The sequence below is a fragment of the Pan paniscus genome, chromosome 6 (assembly GCF_029289425.2).
Source record: "Pan paniscus chromosome 6, NHGRI_mPanPan1-v2.0_pri, whole genome shotgun sequence".
Classification (NCBI taxonomy): Eukaryota; Metazoa; Chordata; class Mammalia; order Primates; family Hominidae; genus Pan; species Pan paniscus.
Window position 1 is genome coordinate 179626149 of NC_073255.2, and position 21174 is coordinate 179647322.

At 50.1% G+C, this 21174-nt stretch overlaps 1 gene segment (V, D, J or C); it reads left to right on the top strand.

The window, feature by feature from the left end:
- The window catches only part of LOC100991075 (T cell receptor beta constant 2-like), a 93412-nt gene that overhangs the window by 68440 nt on the left and 3798 nt on the right, over positions 1 to 21174 (top strand). The window contains 1 exon segment of the C gene segment in view: positions 19056 to 19110. Coding sequence covers positions 19056 to 19110 — 55 coding nt within the window.

The following is a 21174-nucleotide window of genomic DNA, read 5'->3' on the forward strand; positions in this document are numbered from 1 at the left end:
ATCGTAGTTCTGTTTTAAATTATTTCAGAAATCTCCAAACTGCTTTCTGCATTAATTTTTCCATGAACTCATTTACACTCTGACCAACAGTGTATAGGTGTTCCATTTCCTCTGCAGCCTCACCAGCATCTTCTGTTTTTTGACATTTTAATAATAGCCACTCTGCAGCCAAGCTCTTTCAAGGCCAATGTGGGGAAGAGCCACAAAGATTCCTTTTCCCGAAGAGAATTCTTGCCTGCCCACTGGTAGATTTCTTGGTTTCATCTGTCTTTCGTTGTTTGTTTTTCAAAGAAAAACCAAAGGTAAAGTGGTAAGATCTTCCACACCTGAACAAGTTTGTAGCCACCAGAGCCTGCTGGGAAGGGGCCCCTCAAGCATGCATTGATCTTGTGACCTGGAATTTGAGAGATCAATAAGCCCCGTAGCAACCTACCACACAACTGCCCATCAGCGCTGATCCTTTCATGGGATTAGCTCAATTCTGACTCTGCAGACACTGGCAGCCACAGGTGACAAACCCTGTGTATCTGTGGGCTTTCCTCGTCACCCAGGGCCACAATGGGCTGCCTGCCCTAGGCAGAGACACAGCAACATTCTCTTAAACTGAAATTAAGCATAAATCCACTTCACCAATAATCATCTGAGGGCTCAGTCCCTGCCTCCTTCCTCGGGGATTTTAAAACACACATTTCTCTGACCAAACAGGTAGGTGAGATCTGACTTTAAAAGGAGGGAAAATCGGGTTGAATTGCGGTATCAGGAATGAATCCCAAGCATTTTTGTGTGGCGAGAGGCATCCACATCCCAAGCTGTACCTGGAGATGGAGAAAAATGCAGGAGAGAAGAAGAGAAAACAAAGGGGGACAACCAGCCCTGGTTGCTTTGCCAAGGTCTTGGGCACAGACAGGGCCGGCTCTGGCTGGGAGCTGCTGCTCTAGGGGTTGGGAGAGTCCTGTTCATCCATGGTGCTCAGCAGCAGGGACTGGGGGCCGTGGTAGGTGCAGATGCCCAGACTCTCAAGCTTGCTCCTTGCATGGCTGGCAGGGGCCTTGCTCCTTCTCACCAGGTGACTGCACAGGGCAGCTGTCATGGACATCCAGGGGGCCATCCAGAGCATCACTGATGAGCATGTTGAATGCTTTGGGGCCATCGTCATGTTGGCCCCAGTTGCACACATGGTATCTTCTCTTTGCTTGGGGCGAAGGGGGCGGGGAGGGGCGGGGATAGTCTGCCATGCTCAGAGTTGTAATCATTCAGCAGCTGCTCCATATATTCTAAATCCTTGCACAGGAAGGCTCCTCGGCCCAACTCCCCCAGGCTGGCCACACAGACACTGGGCTCCATTCCCAAGTCTTTGGTGGCTGCTGTGTCAGCTGGTGTCAGAGGCCCCAGGGTCAGCAATGAGTGGGGGTCTTGTGCTGCTTCTGCTAGGCCCAGCCAAGGGGCTGCTCTGTGCCTCCTGGGAGTCCCAGGGGCACTGCCACCTTAAGGGCCACATGCCATAGCTGGAAGTCACTATATGTTTGGGGAAGAGTTGGAGATCGGGAAACCATTCCCTCATAACAAGGTAGTAAATAGTTTGGCAAAAAACTGAAGATAAAATGGCAGTGCTGAGTAATCATGGGCTTCCTACAGGTGATCGGGTTGATTTCTTGTTGCCACTGCCTGGCCTGAAGACAGTGCTTGGCTCAGCGGTGGCAGCAGACGAAGCAGCAGCTCAAGAGGATGATGATGGTGGCCCACACCAGCCAGAGCCACAGCAGTGTTTTTTGTCACAGGTGTAGCTTGGATTGTTGGTACCACACAGGCTTATCCCGTGGGGGTTCACCCTGGGCTGACAGGGGCTGGGCAGCACCTGGAGGACCAGGAACACCACCCACCCCCCCACACACACACCGCCCAGACCATCTCCTCTGCAAGCCCCTCCTGCTCCTGCTCCTCCATCACAGCACTGCCCTCCTTCTGCTTCCTCTCCTCCTCTGCCCTCCAGAACAGTGGTCTTAAAGAGGTTTCTTGGCCTTGGCACTTCTGTGGGCTCCCAATGTGCTGATGTGTGACACACTGGCATGCTTGGCAAGACCTCACTGCTGCCTTTGACTACACAGGGTCCTCTCTGTACCCAGAGCAAACATATGCAAGGAAACCCCAGCACTGACCGAATCAGCTTCCTCGGAGGCCCCTCTCCACATGTGCTCCTGCTAACCCAGTCTGTACTCCCCACAAGCCGATGTCCTGCTTGGAGATGATCATGCTGGCCCTCTTGCCCAACAACTGGCTCCTGTGTCTGGAGGGGAGAATATAAATCCCTGGTCTCCATCCCTCATGTTCTTGAGAAGTCTGCCTTTTATTCCTCCACAGAATAATACCAACATGTTTACACTATTCCTATGTATAGACATTTTCCCATTTAGTTTTCTCTCCCCTCCGGAGTGGTTATTAATCCAGCGGTACAGATAAGAAAACAGGTTCAAAGAGGCTTATTAGTTTACCCACATCCCAAGCCCAGCAGATGGTAGGTCTGGGGTTGACTCCTCATTTGCCTGGCTTCAAAGCCCACGCTCTCTGTGCCCCGCCTCACATCCCGCTACGACTGTGGTCTGAGGTGATGACAAGTCCGTCAGCGCTGACCTCTGATGTTTCTCCAGCCCCCTGTCACTATCACCCATTCCCTTCCTCCCTGCATCTCCGGAGGGGCTCCTCCCAATTGTCCCATTCCATGTGGCAAGACGACTGCTCTCAGAGAGCTCCTGGTTATGGCATTGCTCCCTACCCTCCCACAGTGATCAAACTAGAATTCAAGCTCCCTGGGGAAATGTAGGGTTCTCCTGGCACCACCCCTGCCCCCACTCCCAGTCTCATGCCTCTTCACTGCTCTCCTCCCCTGTCCCCTCCCCTGCTCAGAAGCCCTGGTGGCCCATCCAACAAGCCATGCGCCTCCTGCCTCTGTCTCTGGACACTATGGCACTCTCAGACTGGAAGCCCTTCCTAACCTCCCCTTCACCCTTTTCAGAAAAGTCTTCCTGATTCTTCCTTGTCCCCACCTCCCATGGGTCTGGCCCTGCTGGCCCCCCGTCAGGTCTGAGGCAGCCGTCCTCCTCCTGTCTCCGCTTGCCTCTGTCCTAGTCCTGCTCAGGTGCTCAGGTGCAATAGATGTGTCCATCTTGGCAATCAACTGTGTGCTCCTCAAGCAGGTACATCTTGTCTTACATATCCCGATATCTCCAGTGATTAAGCAAAGCCTGGGATGTAATAAGCACCCAGTGAGTGGAGGAATAAACATGGAGTGGAGGGAAATGTGCTGAGAAAAGAAAGACCCTTCCAGAAGAATGGTTCTCAAAGAGTGGTCCCTAAGCCAGCAACACCAAAATCACCTGGGAATTTAGGAGAAACACAAAAGCTAGGCCCTACCCCACACCCACCGAGTCAGACCTCCTGGGACAGGGCCCAACAGACATCATCTTTTTTTATTTGAGATAGGGTCTTGCTCTGTTGCCCAGGCTGAAGTGCAATGGCATGATCACTGCTCACTGCAGCCTTGACCTCCCAAGCTCAAGTGATCCTCCCACCTCAGCCTCCCAAGTAGCTAGGACCACAGGCGCACACCACAAACCCAGCTAATATTATTATTATTATTTGTAGAGATGGCAACCTCATATGTCACTCAGGCTGGTCTCAAACTCCTAGGCTAAAGTGATCGCCTACCCCTTTGCCTCCCAAGGTGCTGGGATTACAGGCGTGAGCCACCACACCCAGACAGCAACCTGCATTTTAACATATCTTCCAGGTCTTCTGATGCCCGCTGAACACTTGAGATTGGATACGGTAATGACATCCTTAGGCCAGTATTGAAACCGCCATTGCAAAATTGTAACTGAGACAGTGAAACAGATCTGACCCAACCAACTCTATCTTGTGGTTTTTTTTGTTTTTGTTTTTTGTTTTTTGTTTTTTTTTTTTGGAGCCGGAGTCTCAATCTGTTGCCAGGCTGGAGTGCAGTGGCTCGATCTTGGCTCACTGCTACCTCCACCTCCCAGGTTCAAGTGATTCTCCTGCCTCAGCCTCCCCAGTAGCTGGGACTACAGGTGCACACCACCATGCCTGGCTAATTTTTTGTATTTTAGTAGAGGCGGGGTTTCACCATGTTGGCCGGGCTGGTCTCAAACTCCTGACCTCATGATCCACCTGCCTCTGCCTACCAAAGTACTGGGATGGGATTATGGGCGTGAACAACCGCGCCTGGCCTCCATCTTGCTTTTAACCTCCAAGCTGTCCTTATTCCTTCCCCAGCATAGGCTGAACTAACTTTGGGAAGAACTTAGTTTCTAGTTTGAAACAAAGACGATAACAGTCCTTTCCAAAAACAAACCTCCTTTTTGCCTGGAGACTAGACTGTCTTTATAAGACTAACAAATTTGCCAAAAGATTAGAAATTATGGTTTAGGAGTCATGTAGCTGGAGCCTGCAAGATTCCAAACCTCCCCAAATTGCTCCTGGGGATAACATCACTATTGTAAAACCTAAGATCAGTGCTTGAGATATTTTGCAGACCCTGCACTCGATGCATCAGCTGGCACAACCCAGATCGATAAACTAGTTCATCTGATCTTGTGGCCCCCACTCAGGAACCGACTCAGCACAAGAAAGCAGCTGGGGTTTCATCTCCAACCCAACGGATCAGCACTCCCGACTCACTGCTTTCCCCTCTGCCCACCAAATTATCCTCTAAAACTCGGATCCTCCAATTCCTGGGGAGATGGCAAGATTTGATTTCAGTAATAGTAAAACTCCAGTCTCCCACACAGTCTGCTCTGGGTGAATTACTCTTTCTCTATGGCAATTCCCCTGTCTTGATAAATCGGTTCTGTCTATACAGCAGGCAAGGTGAACCTATTGGGCAGTTACAATATCTCTCTGAAAACAGTCACTATTTTTTGTTTGTTTTTGTTTTTGTTTTGTTTTGTTTTTGAGACAGAGTCTCTCTCTGTCGCCAGGCTGGAGTGCAATGGTGCGATCTAGGCTCACTGCAACCTCCGCCTCCCGGGTTCAAGCTATTCTCCTGCCTCAGCCTCCCAAGTAGCTGGGATTACAGGCAAGCGCCACCACGCCCGGCTAATTTTTTGTATTTTTAGTAGAGACAGGGTTTCACCATGTTAGCCAGGCTGGTCTCGAACTCCTGACCTCAGGTGATCCACCCGCTTCCGTCTCCCAAAGTGCTGGGATTACAGACGTGAGCCACCACGCCCGGCTTCAGTCACTAACATTTTTACTGACTCTTCTGGCACCATGATTAACCCCGACACGCACTATCGCATGCAATTCTCACAACCCCATGAGGTAGGTATTATTATTGCTCCTAGCTTACAGATAAAGAGACAGAGTTTAAGAGGTTTAGCCACGCTACGGGGCTGCTGGGAGCCCGGCAGTCTGGCCACAGGAGGTCGGTTTCACGGAGGGGCAGGATGTGGCGGCATCTCCTGAATTTAAGGAGTCTTGGGGGCGCGGTGCTTCTTCGTCATTGGGCAACTCATTTTAGCCTCTTGGGGTTTCAGTTCCTCAACCGAGAACAAGGAATTTAGGTTGAAATGAACATGCTGGAAAGCTTTCAAGAATTGCACACGTGAAATGCTCTTTGCGTGTCTCCCGGTCTCCCACCCGCCCCCGACACAGAGGCGCAGGAGTAACCCTGCTCCCTTCCGCGTCCTCGCCCCACCGCGAGCTGCGCATTCTTCTCGCCCCATCAAGTGGCGGAGCTCAGATTGCAGTTACTTAGGTCTAAAAAAATAAGGAAAGGCTGCCCCCTGCTGCCCACATGGATGAATGACCCCAACCTGATATCTGCCTAACTGGTCTTCCTAGCTTTTATGGAAAAAACGCTGCATATGAGCTTGGGCATACCGTCCAGAGAGGCAAAACTGGGACAAACTCCATCGGAATTCTAAAAAACCATGATGCCAAGACAGAGTGGCATTATTATTTATAAGGCCAGTCGGGATGAGGGCCCCCACTAGGTGATTAAAAGACACTAACTTAGAGGATGAATTATTGATAAGTAAACGAGGTGAGTAAGGCAGGAAAACATGCAGAAATAGATCAAAATAAACTGAATATTTCAATTAGGAAAGGTACTGGCAAGAGGCTTTGACACAATCCAATGGATGAAAGCAATCAACTTTTTTTTTTTTTTTTTTTTGACAGAGTCTCACTCTGTCGCCCAGGCTGGAGTGCAGTGACTCAATCTCGGCTCACTGCAACCTCCACCTCCTGGGTTCAAGCGATTCTCCTCCCTCAGCCTCCCGAGTAGCTGAGACTACAGGCGCACACCACCATGCCTGGCTAATTTTTTTGTATTTTTAGTAGAGACAGGGTTTCACCGTGTTAGCCAGGATGGTCTCGAACTCCTGACCTCATGATTCGCCCTCCTCGGCCTCCCAAAGTGCTGAGATTACAGGCGTGAGCCACTGCACCTGGCTGCAATCAACTTTTTATGCAGGCATTTGGTAGCATGTTGTGAGGTCCGTCACTATTAATGCCGTGAATATACCAAATCCTCTTTTTCTTTCTTCCCTAAGTTCTAAGGGCCATGCCCTGGCACCAAACTTATGGCAGTCCTAGACTGCCCTCTGATGTTCACCATGGCTTACCTCTGCCCTGTTCTAGTTGGGGACAAGCTGTGGGTCCCAAGCCTGGCATTGTAACAGAAACACCCAAGGTAATTTTCTGTTTGTTTGTTTATCTAAATAAATAAATAAGTAAACTCAGTCTTGGAGATTTTAACTCAATAGGTCATGAAGACTACTCAGAAATCTACATTTTTCACAGTTGTCCAAGTGATTAAGTCCTCACTGAGCAAATTCAGGACAAGAAAACAACTTCTTACATAAATTCTACATAACTTCATACATAACTTCACACATAAACTTCTTTGGCAAAAAAAAAAAGACTTTGTAAATTAAACAAGTAGGTTTTTAAAGTAGCATATTTTATTTAAAGCCAAATTTTCTTGATTTTTAAAATTAACTTAAGTTTGACTTTCAATAGACAATAGAGCTATATGACTCTAAAATGGAAACAACCCAGTAACGTTGACACTGGGAAATATAACTTTTACTTCCGCTCTGTTTCTGTCTACTCCACTCATTCTTTCTTTTCTTCTTCTTTTTTTTTTTTTTTGTTTTGATAGAGTCTCACTGTGTCGCCCAGGCTGGAGTACAGTGGCGTGATCTTGGCTCACTGGAACCTCCGCCTCCTGGGTTCAAGTGATTCTTCTACCTCAGCAGCCTCTCAAGTAGCTGGGATTATAGGCACCTGCCACCACGCCCAGCTAATTTTTTTTTTCTTTTTTTTTTTTTTTGTACTTTCAGTGAAGATGGGGTTTTGCCATGTTGGTCAGGCTGGTCTCGAACTCCTGGTCTCAGGTGATCCGCCTGCCTTGGCCTTCCAAAGTGCTGGGATTACAGGGGTGAGCCACCGCACCTGGCCTACTCCACTCATTCTTAATAGGTCATCACTCTTGTCAGTTTCTGTTGTATCTTTACAGTGTTTCTGTATACAAAATGTATATAAAATCAAGTAAATACAAAAGTATAATTCTTCTTTTCCCAACTCTGCTAGACAAAGGTGGCGTCTAGTTATGCTATTCTGAGACTTTCTCTTTTCCGAGTTAATAATGTATCTTAGAGAATTTTCCATAGCAATATAAAATATTTTGATTCTTTTTTAGCATTGAATATTACTCCATTGGGTGAACGTATTTATTTTTCTTATTCTGATTTTTTTTTCCCTTATAGTTAGGCACCGTTTGGATTTATTTTTCTCTGAACAATTTACTCTTCACCTATTTTTATTGGGCTGCTGGATTATTTTCCTATTGACTTTTAGGAGTTCACCACATGTTGAGGAGATTAGCCCTGATGGTGACAACTGGGAATATTTTTCCCAGATTGTTATGTATATTTTGATTCTGTTTATATTTTACCATGCGAGTGTGTCATCATTATGTCGTTGTTTGTCTTTTTTTTTTTTTTTTCTGGATTTTAAGTCATAGCTTAAAACCCTCCGAGTGACGCACAGCCTCGGGGCAGGGCCAGGGTAGTGATGGGGGCTGTGGCTTCTCTATAAGGACGTGCCCCAACGTGACAACAGCTTGGAGAGGGGTGAGTACTGGAGAAGACCAGCCCCTTCGCCAAACAGCCTTACAAAGACATCCAGCTCTAAGGAGCTCAAAACATCCTGAGGACAGCGCCTGGAGGTGAGAAGGAAGCCCCCGGCCTGGTCCATACCCCACCACCAACTTGCATAATGGGGGGTGATGTCACCCACCCTCCACTCCCCTCAAAGGAGCAGCTGCTCTGGTGGTCTCTCCCAGGCTCTGGGGGCGGACCCATGGGAGGGGCTGTTTTTGTACAAAGCTGTAACATTGTGGGGACAGGGGGCCACAATGATTCAACTCTATGGGAAACCTTTACAAAAACCTCTCTGGCGGTCCCAACTCCCAGAGTCCTCTTCTTTCCTCCTGGGTCACAGGTCTTAATGCAATTTGGTTCAGAATGCCTCTGCCTCACTCCTGATCACATGTCAGACCAAGACTGTGGACAAGGACAGGCCCAGATGAGAACTAAAGCTTCCCAGGCAGAGAGAGGTCAGACATAAGAAGACTGCCTCAGGAACCTCACAAGTGGAGGACTCAGGGAGGGTCCCAATCCCCAAAAATTGAGACAAAGTCAGGTGGAAGGTTCATCAGAGGTGACCAGCTCTCCAGAGGACTCGGGAAGAAGTCAGGGGTATCTATAGATGGAGTCACAGGTTCTGGGCCCCTGCCATCCTCTGCAGGCCACGCACTTTCCCTTTCGATGGACCCTCACAGAGGGAGCATCTGAATGGGGCATCCTTTGAAAAAGGGACCTAGGACCCTGTGGATGGACTCTGTCATTCTCCATAGTCCTAAAAAGCAAAAGTCAAAGTGTTCTTCTGTGTAATACCCATAAAGCACAGGAGGAGATTTCTTAGCTCACTGTCCTCCATCCTAGCCAGGGCCCTCTCCCCTCTCTATGCCTTGAATGTGATTTTCACCTTGACCCCTGTCACTGTGTGAACTCTGAAGCTTTCTTTGGACAAGGCACCAGACTCACAGTTGTAGGTAAGACATTTTTCAGGTTCTTTTGCAGATCCGTCACAGGGAAAAGTGGGTCCACAGTGTCCCTTTTAGAGTGGCTATATTCTTATGTGCTAACTATGGCTACACCTTCGGTTCGGGGACCAGGTTAACCGTTGTAGGTAAGGCTGGGGGTCTCTAGGAGGGGTGCGATGAGGGAGGACTCTGTCCTGGGAAATGTCAAAGAGAACAGAGATCCCAGCTCCTGGAGCCAGACTGAGGGAGACGTCATGTCATGTCCCGGGATTGAGTTCAGGGGAGGCTCCCTGTGAGGGCGAATCCACCCAGGCTTCCCAGAGGCTCTGAGCAGAGTCACAGCTGAGCCCAGGGTGATGGGGCAGAAGAGGGAAGGGGAGGGGGCCTCTCCTCATAGTTCCCTGAGATAGGAGAGCCCAGAGAAAGGCCGGTGGGTAATGAATGAGCCACGACACCTCTCCATCTATCTGCTTCACTGACAGAGGTTCTCTGTAGATTCTTCGTATATTCCTGTGCTGGATTTTATAGGAGGCCACTCTGTGTCTCTTTTTGTCACCTGCCCGAGTCTTGGGCAAGCTCTGGAAGGGAAGACAGAGTACTGGAAGCAGAGCTGCTCTCCCTGTGAGGGAAGAGTTCCATGAACTCCCAACCTCTGCCTGAATCCCAGCTGTGCTCAGCAGAGACTAGGGGGTTTTGAAGTGGCCCTGGGAGGCTGTGTTCTGGAAACACCATATATTTTGGAGAGGGAAGTTGGCTCACTGTTGTAGGTGAGTAAGTCAAGGCTGGACAGCTGGGAACTTGCAAAAAGGGGCTGGAATCCAGACGGAGCCTTTGTCTCTGGTGGTTAGGTGAAAGTGTATTTTTATCAGGAAGGCCTATGAGGCAGATGAGGAGGGGATAGCCTCCCTCTCCTCTCCACTATTTTGTAGACTGCCTATGCCAAGTTAGGTTCCCCTACTGAGAGATGGGTAGACTCAGCTTGGAAGGGGTCACCTTGAACATCTCCTGTCTCCTTGAAGGGTGCCGGTCACGGCCATGACAGATAAAAGAGCCTCTGACCTTACCACCACGGTCCTACTTTTTCTCTCCCTCACACAGGAGAAGGTCACAGAAGAGGGAACTTGGGGGACCACACAGGGCCTAATTGGTCTGCTGACCACCGCATTTTGGGTTGTACCATTGTCTACCCCTCTACCCACCAGGGTTAAAATTCTACTAAGGAACAGGAGAGGACCTGGCAGGTGGACTTGGGGAGGCAGGAGTGGAAGGCAGCAGGTGGTGGTTTTCCTCCCAGTCTTTAATGTTGTGCAACTAATGAAAAACTGTTTTTTGGCAGTGGAACCCAGCTCTCTGTCTTGGGTATGTAAAAGACTTCTTTCGGGATAGTGTATCATAAGGTTGGAGTTCCAGGAGGACCCCTTGCGGGAGGGCAGAAACTGAGAACACAGCCAAGAAAAGCTCATAAAATGTGGGTCAGTGGAGTGTGTGGTGGGGCCCCAAGAGTTCTGTGTGTAAGCAGCTTCTGGAAGGAAGGGCCCACACCAGCTCCTCTGGGGTTTGCCACACTCATGATGCACTGTGTAGCAATCAGCCCCAGCATTTTGGTGATGGGACTCGACTCTCCGTCCTAGGTAAGTTGCAGAATCAGGGTGGTATGGCCATTGTCCCTTGAAGGCAGAGTTCTCTGCTTCTCCTCCCAGTGCTAGTGAGGCAGATTGAGTAAAATCTCTTACCCCGTGGGGTAAGAGCTGTGCCTGTGCCTGCGTTCCCTTTGGTGTGTCTTGGTTGACTCCTCTATTTCTCTTCTCTAAGTCTTCAGTCCATAATCTGCCTCCTCACTCCCTTCTTGGCTCATCCTCCCTCTTATGTGCATGGCTCTGTCTCTCCTAAGCCTCTTCCTCTTGTGCCTTATGCTGCACAGTATGCTTAGGCCTTTTTCCTAACAGAATCCCTTTGGTCCAGAGCCAAGAATCCAGGCAGAGAAAGGCAGCCATCCTGCTGTCAGGGAGCTAAGACTTGCCCTGTGACTGGAGATCTCCGGGTGGGTTTTATCTAAGCCTCTGCAGCTGTGCTCCTATAATTCGCCCCTCCACTTTGGGAACGGGACCAGGCTCACTGTGACAGGTATGGGGGCTCCACTCTTGACTCGGGGGTGCCTGGGTTTGACTGCAATGATCAGTTGCTGGGAAGGGAATTGGGTGTAAGAATGGAGGTCAGGGTCACCCCTTCTTACCTGGAGCACTGTGCCCTCTCCTCCCTTCCCCGGAGCTCTTCCAGCTTGTTGCTCTGCTGCGTTGCCTGCAGTTCCTCAGCTGTAGAGCTCCTTGCTTAGTCTTCAGGGCTGTGTGTTTCTTCGCTCTTCTTTTCATTGTTTTCTGGGACTCTTCTCATCTCTACTTTCTTAGTGGATGTATTGTTTTACTTTCCCTTTTTTAAATTGCATCTTCTCCATTTTTTCCTTCCCATTCTAACTCCACTTCTGCATTGTTGACTCCTTTTGGTGACTAGCTCTGTCTTCTATGTTAAGATTCTCCCCACTGCCAGCCTCCAGCACAGAACTCTGCTCATGTCTTCATCTCCCTCCTTCTTTCTTTCTCTACCAGTCTTAGAAGATGCATCTATGTCTTCCTGAGGTAGTTTGAAGGTTCATGAGCCAGGCATGACCAGGTTGGGGAGACAGGTGGTTTCAGGGCTGCTCTTGAGGCCTGAGGGCAGAAGTCCCTGTCACAGCATTGGGCGAGCTGCAGGGAGTCTCTGAGGTGCCTGTGTTTGGCAGGTGTTTGGGAGATAGGTCTGAAGAGAGTGTTACAACTGGAAACTGACATTATCTTAGCAACAGATAAGGTATAAAGAAGACAAAATGGGTAGGAGACTCTATTTTCTTTTTTTCTGAGACGGTGTCTAGCTCTGTTGCCCAGGCTGGAGTGCAGTGGCACGATCTCGGCTCACTGCAACCTCCGCCTCCTGGGTTTGAGTGATTCTCCTCCCTTGGCCTCCCGAGTAGCTGGGATTACAGGTGCCTGCCACCACACCCAGCTACTTTTTGCATTTTTAGTAGAGATAGGGTTTCACTGTGTTAGCCAGGCTGTTCTCAAACTCCTGACCTCGTGATCCGCCTGCCTCGGCCTCTCAAAGTGCTGGGATTACAAATGTGAGCCACTGCACCCGGCCAAGACTCCATTCTCTTAAGCCTCAGAATCTATGCTAGAACAATAGGGTGAAGGCCCCACCAGGAAGCCCTAGTACAACCTTCCCCATGCTGGGGAGGAAGCAGACAGGCGGTGGAGCGGGGTTGGGATGGGGTGAGGTCTAGGATGGAGATATAGACAAGGGTGGAGGAATGGGACTCATAGGGTCTACCAAAGTTTAGGGGCTTGGGCAGACATTAGCGTAGGTGGGGACACACACCAAGACGTTGAGTGGAAAGTACAAATCACCAGATTCAAAGGCCTGGGTTCAAGGGGCTGTGGTGGGGGAGGTGTGCAATTTGAAAAGCAACTTAAGCCGCCTCCTCTCTAAGACATAGAAACAGAAGAGACTAACTTATATGAAAATCCTTTGTAAAGGATTTTGTAAAGGACTCAACTTGTGGTGACAATCCTTTTCATTCCTGTTGTTTATGATCACTAGGTCACAGGGTTTGCCTTTTTCCAAACCTGCATCTCAATTTTCCCATCAAAAACATTTCCCAAATTTGGATAAAGAACCCATATCTAGACTTGCCACATTTCTGCACCAAAAGCTCACTCTCATGGTTGGAACAGAGCCAAGCAAAGGGCACGGTAAATTGTGGTTTCTTCCACTCCTCATGTGTCTTCAGATGAAATCATTCCTTCCAATAATCCCAGAAATTCTTTCTCTCCTCTCTCAAGCATGTGAAAGGGTCCAGAGCTCTGCAGTGTGAGCTTTCTACTGAAATGGCCCTTGGACTTTGTGGTTCATTCATACTCAGTGGTCTAGCTTGTACTACTTTTGAGAATGCAAAGCTTAACTGTGGACGGATTCCAATCCTGGCCAGGCAGGGTTGCTGGACACTCTGAGAGAAGAAAGGGTTAATCCCATGACCATCAGCTTCCATGGGATTTCAGCCATCCTAGACAAGCTACCACACCCTCCTGCCCCAGGGGAGGAGGAAATGTGGACCATCCCATCAGATATTGACCAGGTTTGGCTCTTTAAAGAGGGTTACATGCAAGAAAATAAAATTTTTTAAAAAGGTGCTGGGCAGGTGGGGGACTCAGATGTAATGGAAAAGTGTCTTTTCTAGAAAAGAAAAGCTAATTCTAATATGTGTCACTACTCCACGAAACAAATATATACATCTTGATTTAAAAAAGGAAAATTATCATTAGAAAAAGTCAATTTAGTTATTGTAATTATACCACTAATGAGAGTTTCCTACCTCGAGTTTCAGGATTACATAGCCATGCACCAAGCAAGGCTTTGAAAAATAAAGATACACAGATAAATTATTTGGATAGATGATCAGACAAGCCTCAGTAAAAACAGCCAAGACAATCAGGATATAATGTGACCATAGGAAGCTGGGGAGACAGTAGGCAATGTGCATCCATGGGACAGCATAGAAAGAAGGGGCAAAGTGGAGAGAGAGCAACAGACACTAGGATGGTGACCCTAAAACAATGAGGGCCTAGAATGACATAGTTGTGCTTCATTATGGCCCATTCCCAGGGCTCTCTCTCACACACACAGAGCCCCTACCAGAACCAGACAGCTCTCAGAGCAACCCTGGCTCCAACCCCTCTTCCCTTTCCAGAGGACCTGAACAAGGTGTTCCCACCCGAGGTCGCTGTGTTTGAGCCATCAGAAGCAGAGATCTCCCACACCCAAAAAGCCACACTGGTGTGCCTGGCCACAGGCTTCTTCCCCGACCACGTGGAGCTGAGCTGGTGGGTGAACGGGAAGGAGGTGCACAGTGGGGTCAGCACGGACCCGCAGCCCCTCAAGGAGCAGCCCGCCCTCAATGACTCCAGATACTGCCTGAGCAGCCGCCTGAGGGTCTCGGCCACCTTCTGGCAGAACCCCCGCAACCACTTCCGCTGTCAAGTCCAGTTCTACGGGCTCTCGGAGAATGACGAGTGGACCCAGGATAGGGCCAAACCCGTCACCCAGATCGTCAGCGCCGAGGCCTGGGGTAGAGCAGGTGAGTAGGGCCTGGGGAGATGCCTGGAGGAGATTAGGTGAGACAAGCTACCAGGGAAAATGGAAAGATCCAGGTAGCAGACAAGACTAGATCCAAAAAGAAAGGAACCAGCGCACACCATGAAGGAGAATTGGGCACCTGTGGTTCATTCTTCTCCCAGATTCTCAGCCCAACAGAGCCAAGCAGCTGGGTCCCCTTTCTATGTGGCCTGTGTAACTCTCATCTGGGTGGTGCCCCCAAGCCCCCTCAGTGCTGCCACATGCCATGGATTGCAAGGACAATGTGGCTGACATCTGCATGGCAGAGGAAAGGAGGTGCTGGGCTGTCAGAGGAAGCTGGTCTGGGCCTGGGAGTCTGTGCCAACTGCAAATCTGACTTTACTTTTAATTGCCTATGAAAATAAGGTCTCTCATTTATTTTCCTCTCCCTGCTTTCTTTCAGACTGTGGCTTTACCTCGGGTAAGTAAGCCCTTCCTTTTCCTCTCCCTCTCTCATGGTTCTTGACCTAGAACCAAGGCATGAAGAACTCACAGACACTGGAGGGTGGAGGGTGGGAGAGACCAGAGCTACCTGTGCACAGGTACCCACCTGTCCTTCCTCCGTGCCAACAGTGTCCTACCAGCAAGGGGTCCTGTCTGCCACCATCCTCTATGAGATCCTGCTAGGGAAGGCCACCCTGTATGCTGTGCTGGTCAGCGCCCTTGTGTTGATGGCCATGGTAAGCAGGAGGGCAGGATGGGGCCAGCAGGCTGGAGGTGACACACTGACACCAAGCACCCAGAAGTATAGAGTCCCTGCCAGGATTGGAGCTGGGCAGTAGGGAGGGAAGAGATTTCATTCAGGTGCCTCAGAAGATAACTTGCACCTCTGTAGGATCACAGTGGAAGAGTCATGCTGGGAAGGAGAAGCTGGAGTCACCAGAAAACCCAACGGATGTTGTGATGAGCCTTACTATTTGTGTGGTCAATGGGCCCTACTACTTTCTCTCAATCCTCACAACTCCTGGCTCTTAATAACCCCCAAAACTTTCTCTTCTGCAGGTCAAGAGAAAGGATTTCTGAAGGCAGCCCTGGAAGTGGAGTTAGGAGCTTCTAACCCGTCATGGTTTCAATACACATTCTTCTTTTGCCAGCGCTTCTGAAGAGCTGCTCTCACCTGTCTGCATCCCAATAGATATCCCCCTATGTGCATGCACACCTGCACACTCACGGCTGAAATCTCCCTAACCCAGGGGGACCTTAGCATGCCTAAGTGACTAAACCAATAAAAATGTTCTGGTCTGGCCTGACTCTGACTTGTGAATGTCTGGATAGCTCCTTGGCTGTCTCTGAACTCCCTGTGACTCTCCCCATTCAGTCAGGATAGAAACAAGAGGTATTCAAGGAAAATGCAGACTCTTCACGTAAGAGGGATGAGGGGCCCACCTTGAGATCAATAGCAGAGGTTAATTCAGCGTGAAAGGCAGTGATGGGAGCTGAAGAGGTTACTTCTAGAACAGTCTAGGAAGACACAGATGTTGAGTATAGGAATTTTCTATATCCAACTATACTGTTCTGCCCAGGAAAGACGTGCTCAGAGGAAGAGCCAACCTATACAGGTGTGTTCACCCTCCAGCTGGCCATGTCCCCGTGACTAACAAAGCTGGATTCCATAAGCATCACCCACCTTCCTTGCAGCTTTCTTATTGAGCACTCCATTCATCTTCATTGGTTCACCAAGTTGATTTCCCAGCTCCGAAGAAGAGAGGCTCTGACTTGCAAACTTATTTTCAATGGAAGATGTGTCTTCCGGTTTAAGTTACCCATCTGTTTATAAATCTCTCTCTAGTGAATTAAACCAGAATGAAAATGTCCCCTAATCATTCCTGGAAGGTTAGAAAATAAAGGTATCTAAAACTGAGAATCAGCCCCATTCCTACTTCTAGAATTCCTTCAAAAGCTCCTTCTGTTGTCTCACTGTCACCATGGTGATGGAGTCCCAAATCCCAAAGGTGGCACAGAAGACCCGATGATTATCCTTGTCTCCTTCCACACTCTCCTCACTTCTCTCATCCCTGAAGCCCCTGAGCTGCTTCTTTCAGGCCGCTTTGCACATGCTCTTCCTCCTGGGGTGACAAAGTACTCTTCTCCCCATGATAACTCCTGCTTAGACTTAAAGATTTAGCTCCAATGTCTTCCCCTCCAAAAAGCTTTCTCTGGCCCTTTCTTGCCTCTTCCTTACCTCTTCCTCCCTTGAGGCTGGATTAAATACACCTTTATTTTGCTATCACAGTGCCTTGTGCATAATCTTCTTTGTGATACATCACACTTGCTGGAAACTACCTCTTTATTTGTCTGACACCCCCAGGGACTATGAACTCCTTGTTAACAAGGATACATTTTAAGATAGTATCCCAGGGCTATAGTATAGTAACCTCAGTTTAGTGTAGACACCACATAGGTATGTATGAATAAATAAATGAATAAATGAGTGAACCCAAACTGACCCAATCCAGGAGCAATCATCACCGTAAGTCCTGCCTGAAATAGCCATTACCCTTCCATTTATAGGACTACACCACACAGTCTTCCCTCTTTATTGCAACACATACATGCATTCAAAGATGCGTGTGTGCATGTATGCACACGCATGTATATATGTCTATATTTACACACATGTACACACATCCACTCATTAAACACATATCCCTGTGATGTGTTGTTATCAACTTCCAAGAAAATTAAGATACCCAAATTACAGTCCCCAAGAAGCGTATCTGTTCACAGAGCAACTCAATCATGAACAGAAAGAGCCAAACGCAAGTCCATGCTTTGAAAGAGCAACATGAACTGCTTACTAAAATGCAGTCAGAGAGTGGCCCTCAATTTCTCACTGGGATAATCAGGAAAGAGTCTGAGAAGGTGGCAATCTCTTCAAAGGAAGAATTGGTCTCAGTTGTTCACTCTAGAGAATGGCCATGCTGGTCAGAGGCATGAACAAAAGCCCTAATGACATGGCTAGGTACCTCTGGGTAGGCCCGTTTAGCTGGTTGCAAGGTTCAGAAATGGGAGTGCTCAAAATTAGTGCTGGAAAGGCAGGTTGGTGCATGCCACTCTGGGAATAAACTTACCTCCATGCAACCAGCATGGAGCCTGCACATGGTGGATGTTCACTAAACACCTGTGGAGTAAATGAAGAATATGGAGTTCAGACATCGTTCAGGAAGCAACTGAACAAAGGGAAATTATAGAGGTTTCTGGATTGTTTGTTCTCCTGTCATAAGGTGCCATCAACTGCTCTGTGGATTTTCCTATGAGCTGCCTGCCACCCCTCGCTCCTCCCACCCACTTCACTATAAATGCCAGTCTGAGCAGGTGGGCACAGTGAGCCCCACCAGGGAGACCCAGTGACATAGATGGTCTGCTCAGGGTGATGCATGTTCCAAGGAGGGACCTCTCTGCCCCCCACCATTACCATCACTGTGACTTTCCCCAAGCCCTTCCCATTTTAATTCACTGCCTTTGTCTTTTCCAAGCCCCACACAATCAGACTAACCTCTGCCACCTGCGCTTCCTGCCTCTGCCCAGTGGTTGGGGGAGGGGGACTAGCAGGGAGGAAACATTTTTGTATCATGGTGTAACATTGTGGGGACTAGCGGGGGGGGCACGATGATTCAGGTAGAGGAGGTGCTTTTACAAAAAACCCTGCTGCAGTAAGCATCCCCACCCAGCCCAGGGAATGCAGCTACCAGGTGGGAAGAGTTCTCTGGGGCTGGTCCCAGCTGTGGTCTTGCAGGGTCCCCCAAACCAGCGAGCACCTGTCCATCTCCCTGTCCAGACTCGGCTTCCAAGGAATAAGAAGGCCAAGACAGCAAAGTGGGATTATCACTCAGCACTTTTAATAAAACTTGTTCTTGACAAAGTACTTGCACATGCATTATTTATTAAGAACTGATGAAAACCCTGAGGGAAAGATATTGTCCCATCTTTCCGATGAGGAAACTGAGATCAGAGAGGTTACAGGTCATATAACTAGGAAGAGGCAAGGTCTAGCCTGCAACATCGCCCAGCTCCAGCCGTTCCAGTACCACCAATGCCCCTTCAGATTTCAAATCCACTGTGTTGTCCCCCAGCCAAGTGGATTCTCCTCTGCAAATTGGTGGTGGCCTCATGCAAGATCCAGGTTACCGTGTCCAGCTAACTCGAGACAGGAAAAGATAGGCTCAGGAAAGAGAGGAAGGGTGTGCCCTCTCTCTGTGCTAAGGGAGGTGGGGAAGGAGAAGGAATTCTGGGCAGCCCCTTCCCACTGTGCTCCTACAATGAGCAGTTCTTCGGGCCAGGAACACGGCTCACCGTGCTAGGTAAGAAGGGGGCTCCAGGTGGGAGAGAGGGTGAGCAGCCCAGCCTGCACGACCCCAGAACCCTGTTCTTAGGGGAGTGGACACTGGGCAATCCAGGGCCCTCCTCGAGGGAAGCGGGGTTTGCGCCAGGGTCCCCAGGGCTGTGCGAACACCGGGGAGCTGTTTTTTGGAGAAGGCTCTAGGCTGACCGTGCTGGGTAAGGAGGCGGTTGGGGCTCCGGAGCGCTCCGAGAGGGCGGGATGGGCAGAGGTGAGCAGCTGCCCCACTCTGAGAGGGGCTGTGCTGAGAGGCGCTGCTGGGCGTCTGGGCGGAGGACTCCTGGTTCTGGTGCTGGGAGAGCGATGGGGCTCTCAGCGGTGGGAAGGACCCGAGCTGAGTCTGGGACAGCAGAGTGGGCAGCACCGGTTTTTGTCCTGGGCCTCCAGGCTGTGAGCACAGATACGCAGTATTTTGGCCCAGGCACCCGGCTGACAGTGCTCGGTAAGCGGGGGCTCCCGCTGAAGCCCGGGAACTGGGGAGGGGGCGCCCCGGGACGCCGGGGGCATCGCAGGGCCAGTTTCTGTGCCGCGTCTCGGGGCTGTGAGCCAAAAACATTCAGTACTTCGGCGCCGGGACCCAGCTCTCACTGCTGGGTAAGCTGGGGCCGCCGGGGGACCGGGGGCGAGACTGCGCTCGGGTTTTTGTGCGGGGGTCGGGGGCCGTGACCAAGAGACCCAGTACTTCGGGCCAGGCACGCGGCTCCTGGTGCTCGGTGAGCGCGGGCTGCTGGGGCGCGGGCGCAGGCGGCTTGGGTCTGGTTTTTGTGGGGAGTCCCCGGGCTGTGCTCTGGGGCCAACGTCCTGACTTTCGGGGCCGGCAGCAGGCTGACCGTGCTGGGTGAGTTTTCGCGGGACCACCCGGGCGGCGGGATTCAGGTGGAAGGCGGCGGCTGCTTCGCGGCACCCGGTCCCGCCCTGTGCTGGGAGACCTGGGCTGGGTCCCCAGGGTGGGCAGGAGCTCGGGGAGCCTTAGAGGTTTGCATGCGGGGGTGCACCTCCGTGCTCCTACGAGCAGTACTTCGGGCCGGGCACCAGGCTCACGGTCACAGGTGAGATTCGGGCGTCTCCCCACCTTCCAGCCCCTCGGTCCCCGGAGTCGGAGGCTGGACCGGAGCTGGAGGAGCTGGGTGTCCGGGGTCAGCTCTGCAAGGTCACCTCCCCGCTCCTGGGAAAAGACTGGGGAAGAGGGAGGGGGTGGGGAGGTGCTCAGAGTCCGGAAAGCTGAGCAGAGGGCGAGGCCACTTTTAATCTTTTTTCTGGGGTGTTTAGAGAGAAGGTGAACGATGGAGAAGGAGAGGATTTGTTAGGACTCTGGGAGAGGCGAGACTGGAGAGGACGAAGGGAAATCCTGGTTTGGGGAATGGGTAGGAGTGGGGGTAACTGCTATTCGTAGGCAAAAAGAGCTGAGCAGGCTGGGAACAGCGCGTGTGGGCAAGGGTCAGCACTGCGGGCAGGCGGGTGGGTGTTAGGGGGCAGAAATCCTGCAGCCGAGGGTGCAGTAGAACACAGAAGAAAAAGCCTGCCAAACAAAAGTGGAACAGAGAAGCCAAAAAGGGAGATGAACATGAGTCAGCGAAGAAAAGAATGAAAGTTTACTGTTTAGCAGTGTGGATCTCTAATCCGACTTAAAACTCCTTGTTCCCGATTCCTATTCCTCCTAAGCCAGAGATCCCTGGGTCCAGGGTGAGGGCACGGCATTCATGCTTACCCACGGGCTGGTCAACAAAGAGGTGCTGACCTGAGAGTAGGGCACATAACCTCAGCCACTGGGGTACACTTACCACCCCCGCCCCCGTGTAGCTCCCTCCCCTATCCTGAAATCTCCCTTAGCACACTAAGTATTCTAGGTTAAACAGCCCAGATGTTCAGGGAGTTCATTCGCCACAAACACACATTAAAATGCAGACAATTTGCCTGTGAGATGAGGAAAATTCTCTGGAAGATTTAGGCCCTGAGAGCTGAAAAGGGACCCTAAACATTACCTGGTGACAACTGCCCTGAGGCCAGAGAAGAGAACTCACAATATTGGTATATTAACCGGTACCATTTGTAGTTAGGCTGTCATTAATCTGGGTGTAATGGGGCTCAGCTACAGTGAAGCAGTGAAGCGTATCCAGAGGAAATGTGGGGTTCCTGCAGTCAGCTGGGGCACCGAAAAGACCCAGACTTTAGAACCAGATAAAGGCTGAGTTCGAACCTCTGGTTCTTTTGTGATGTGGTGACCTTGGGCAAATTAATGTGTGAACATCAGTTTCCTCAACTATAAAATGTAATGAACAATACCTACCACTTACTATTGCTGTGAAGAAGAAAAGAGAATCAACATGTACAGTGTACAGATTATTGATGTAATTCAATGGTTCTTTTCCCCATCCTCCTAGGAGGTCACTGGGGAGACAGGGGGCAGGGTCAGCCCAGTGCCAAAGGATGGGCAGGATCTGAAGTGTGGAAATGGAGTAAGGCTGTGTCTGTGTCAGAGGTGGGTTGGGAAGATGTGAGACAAACA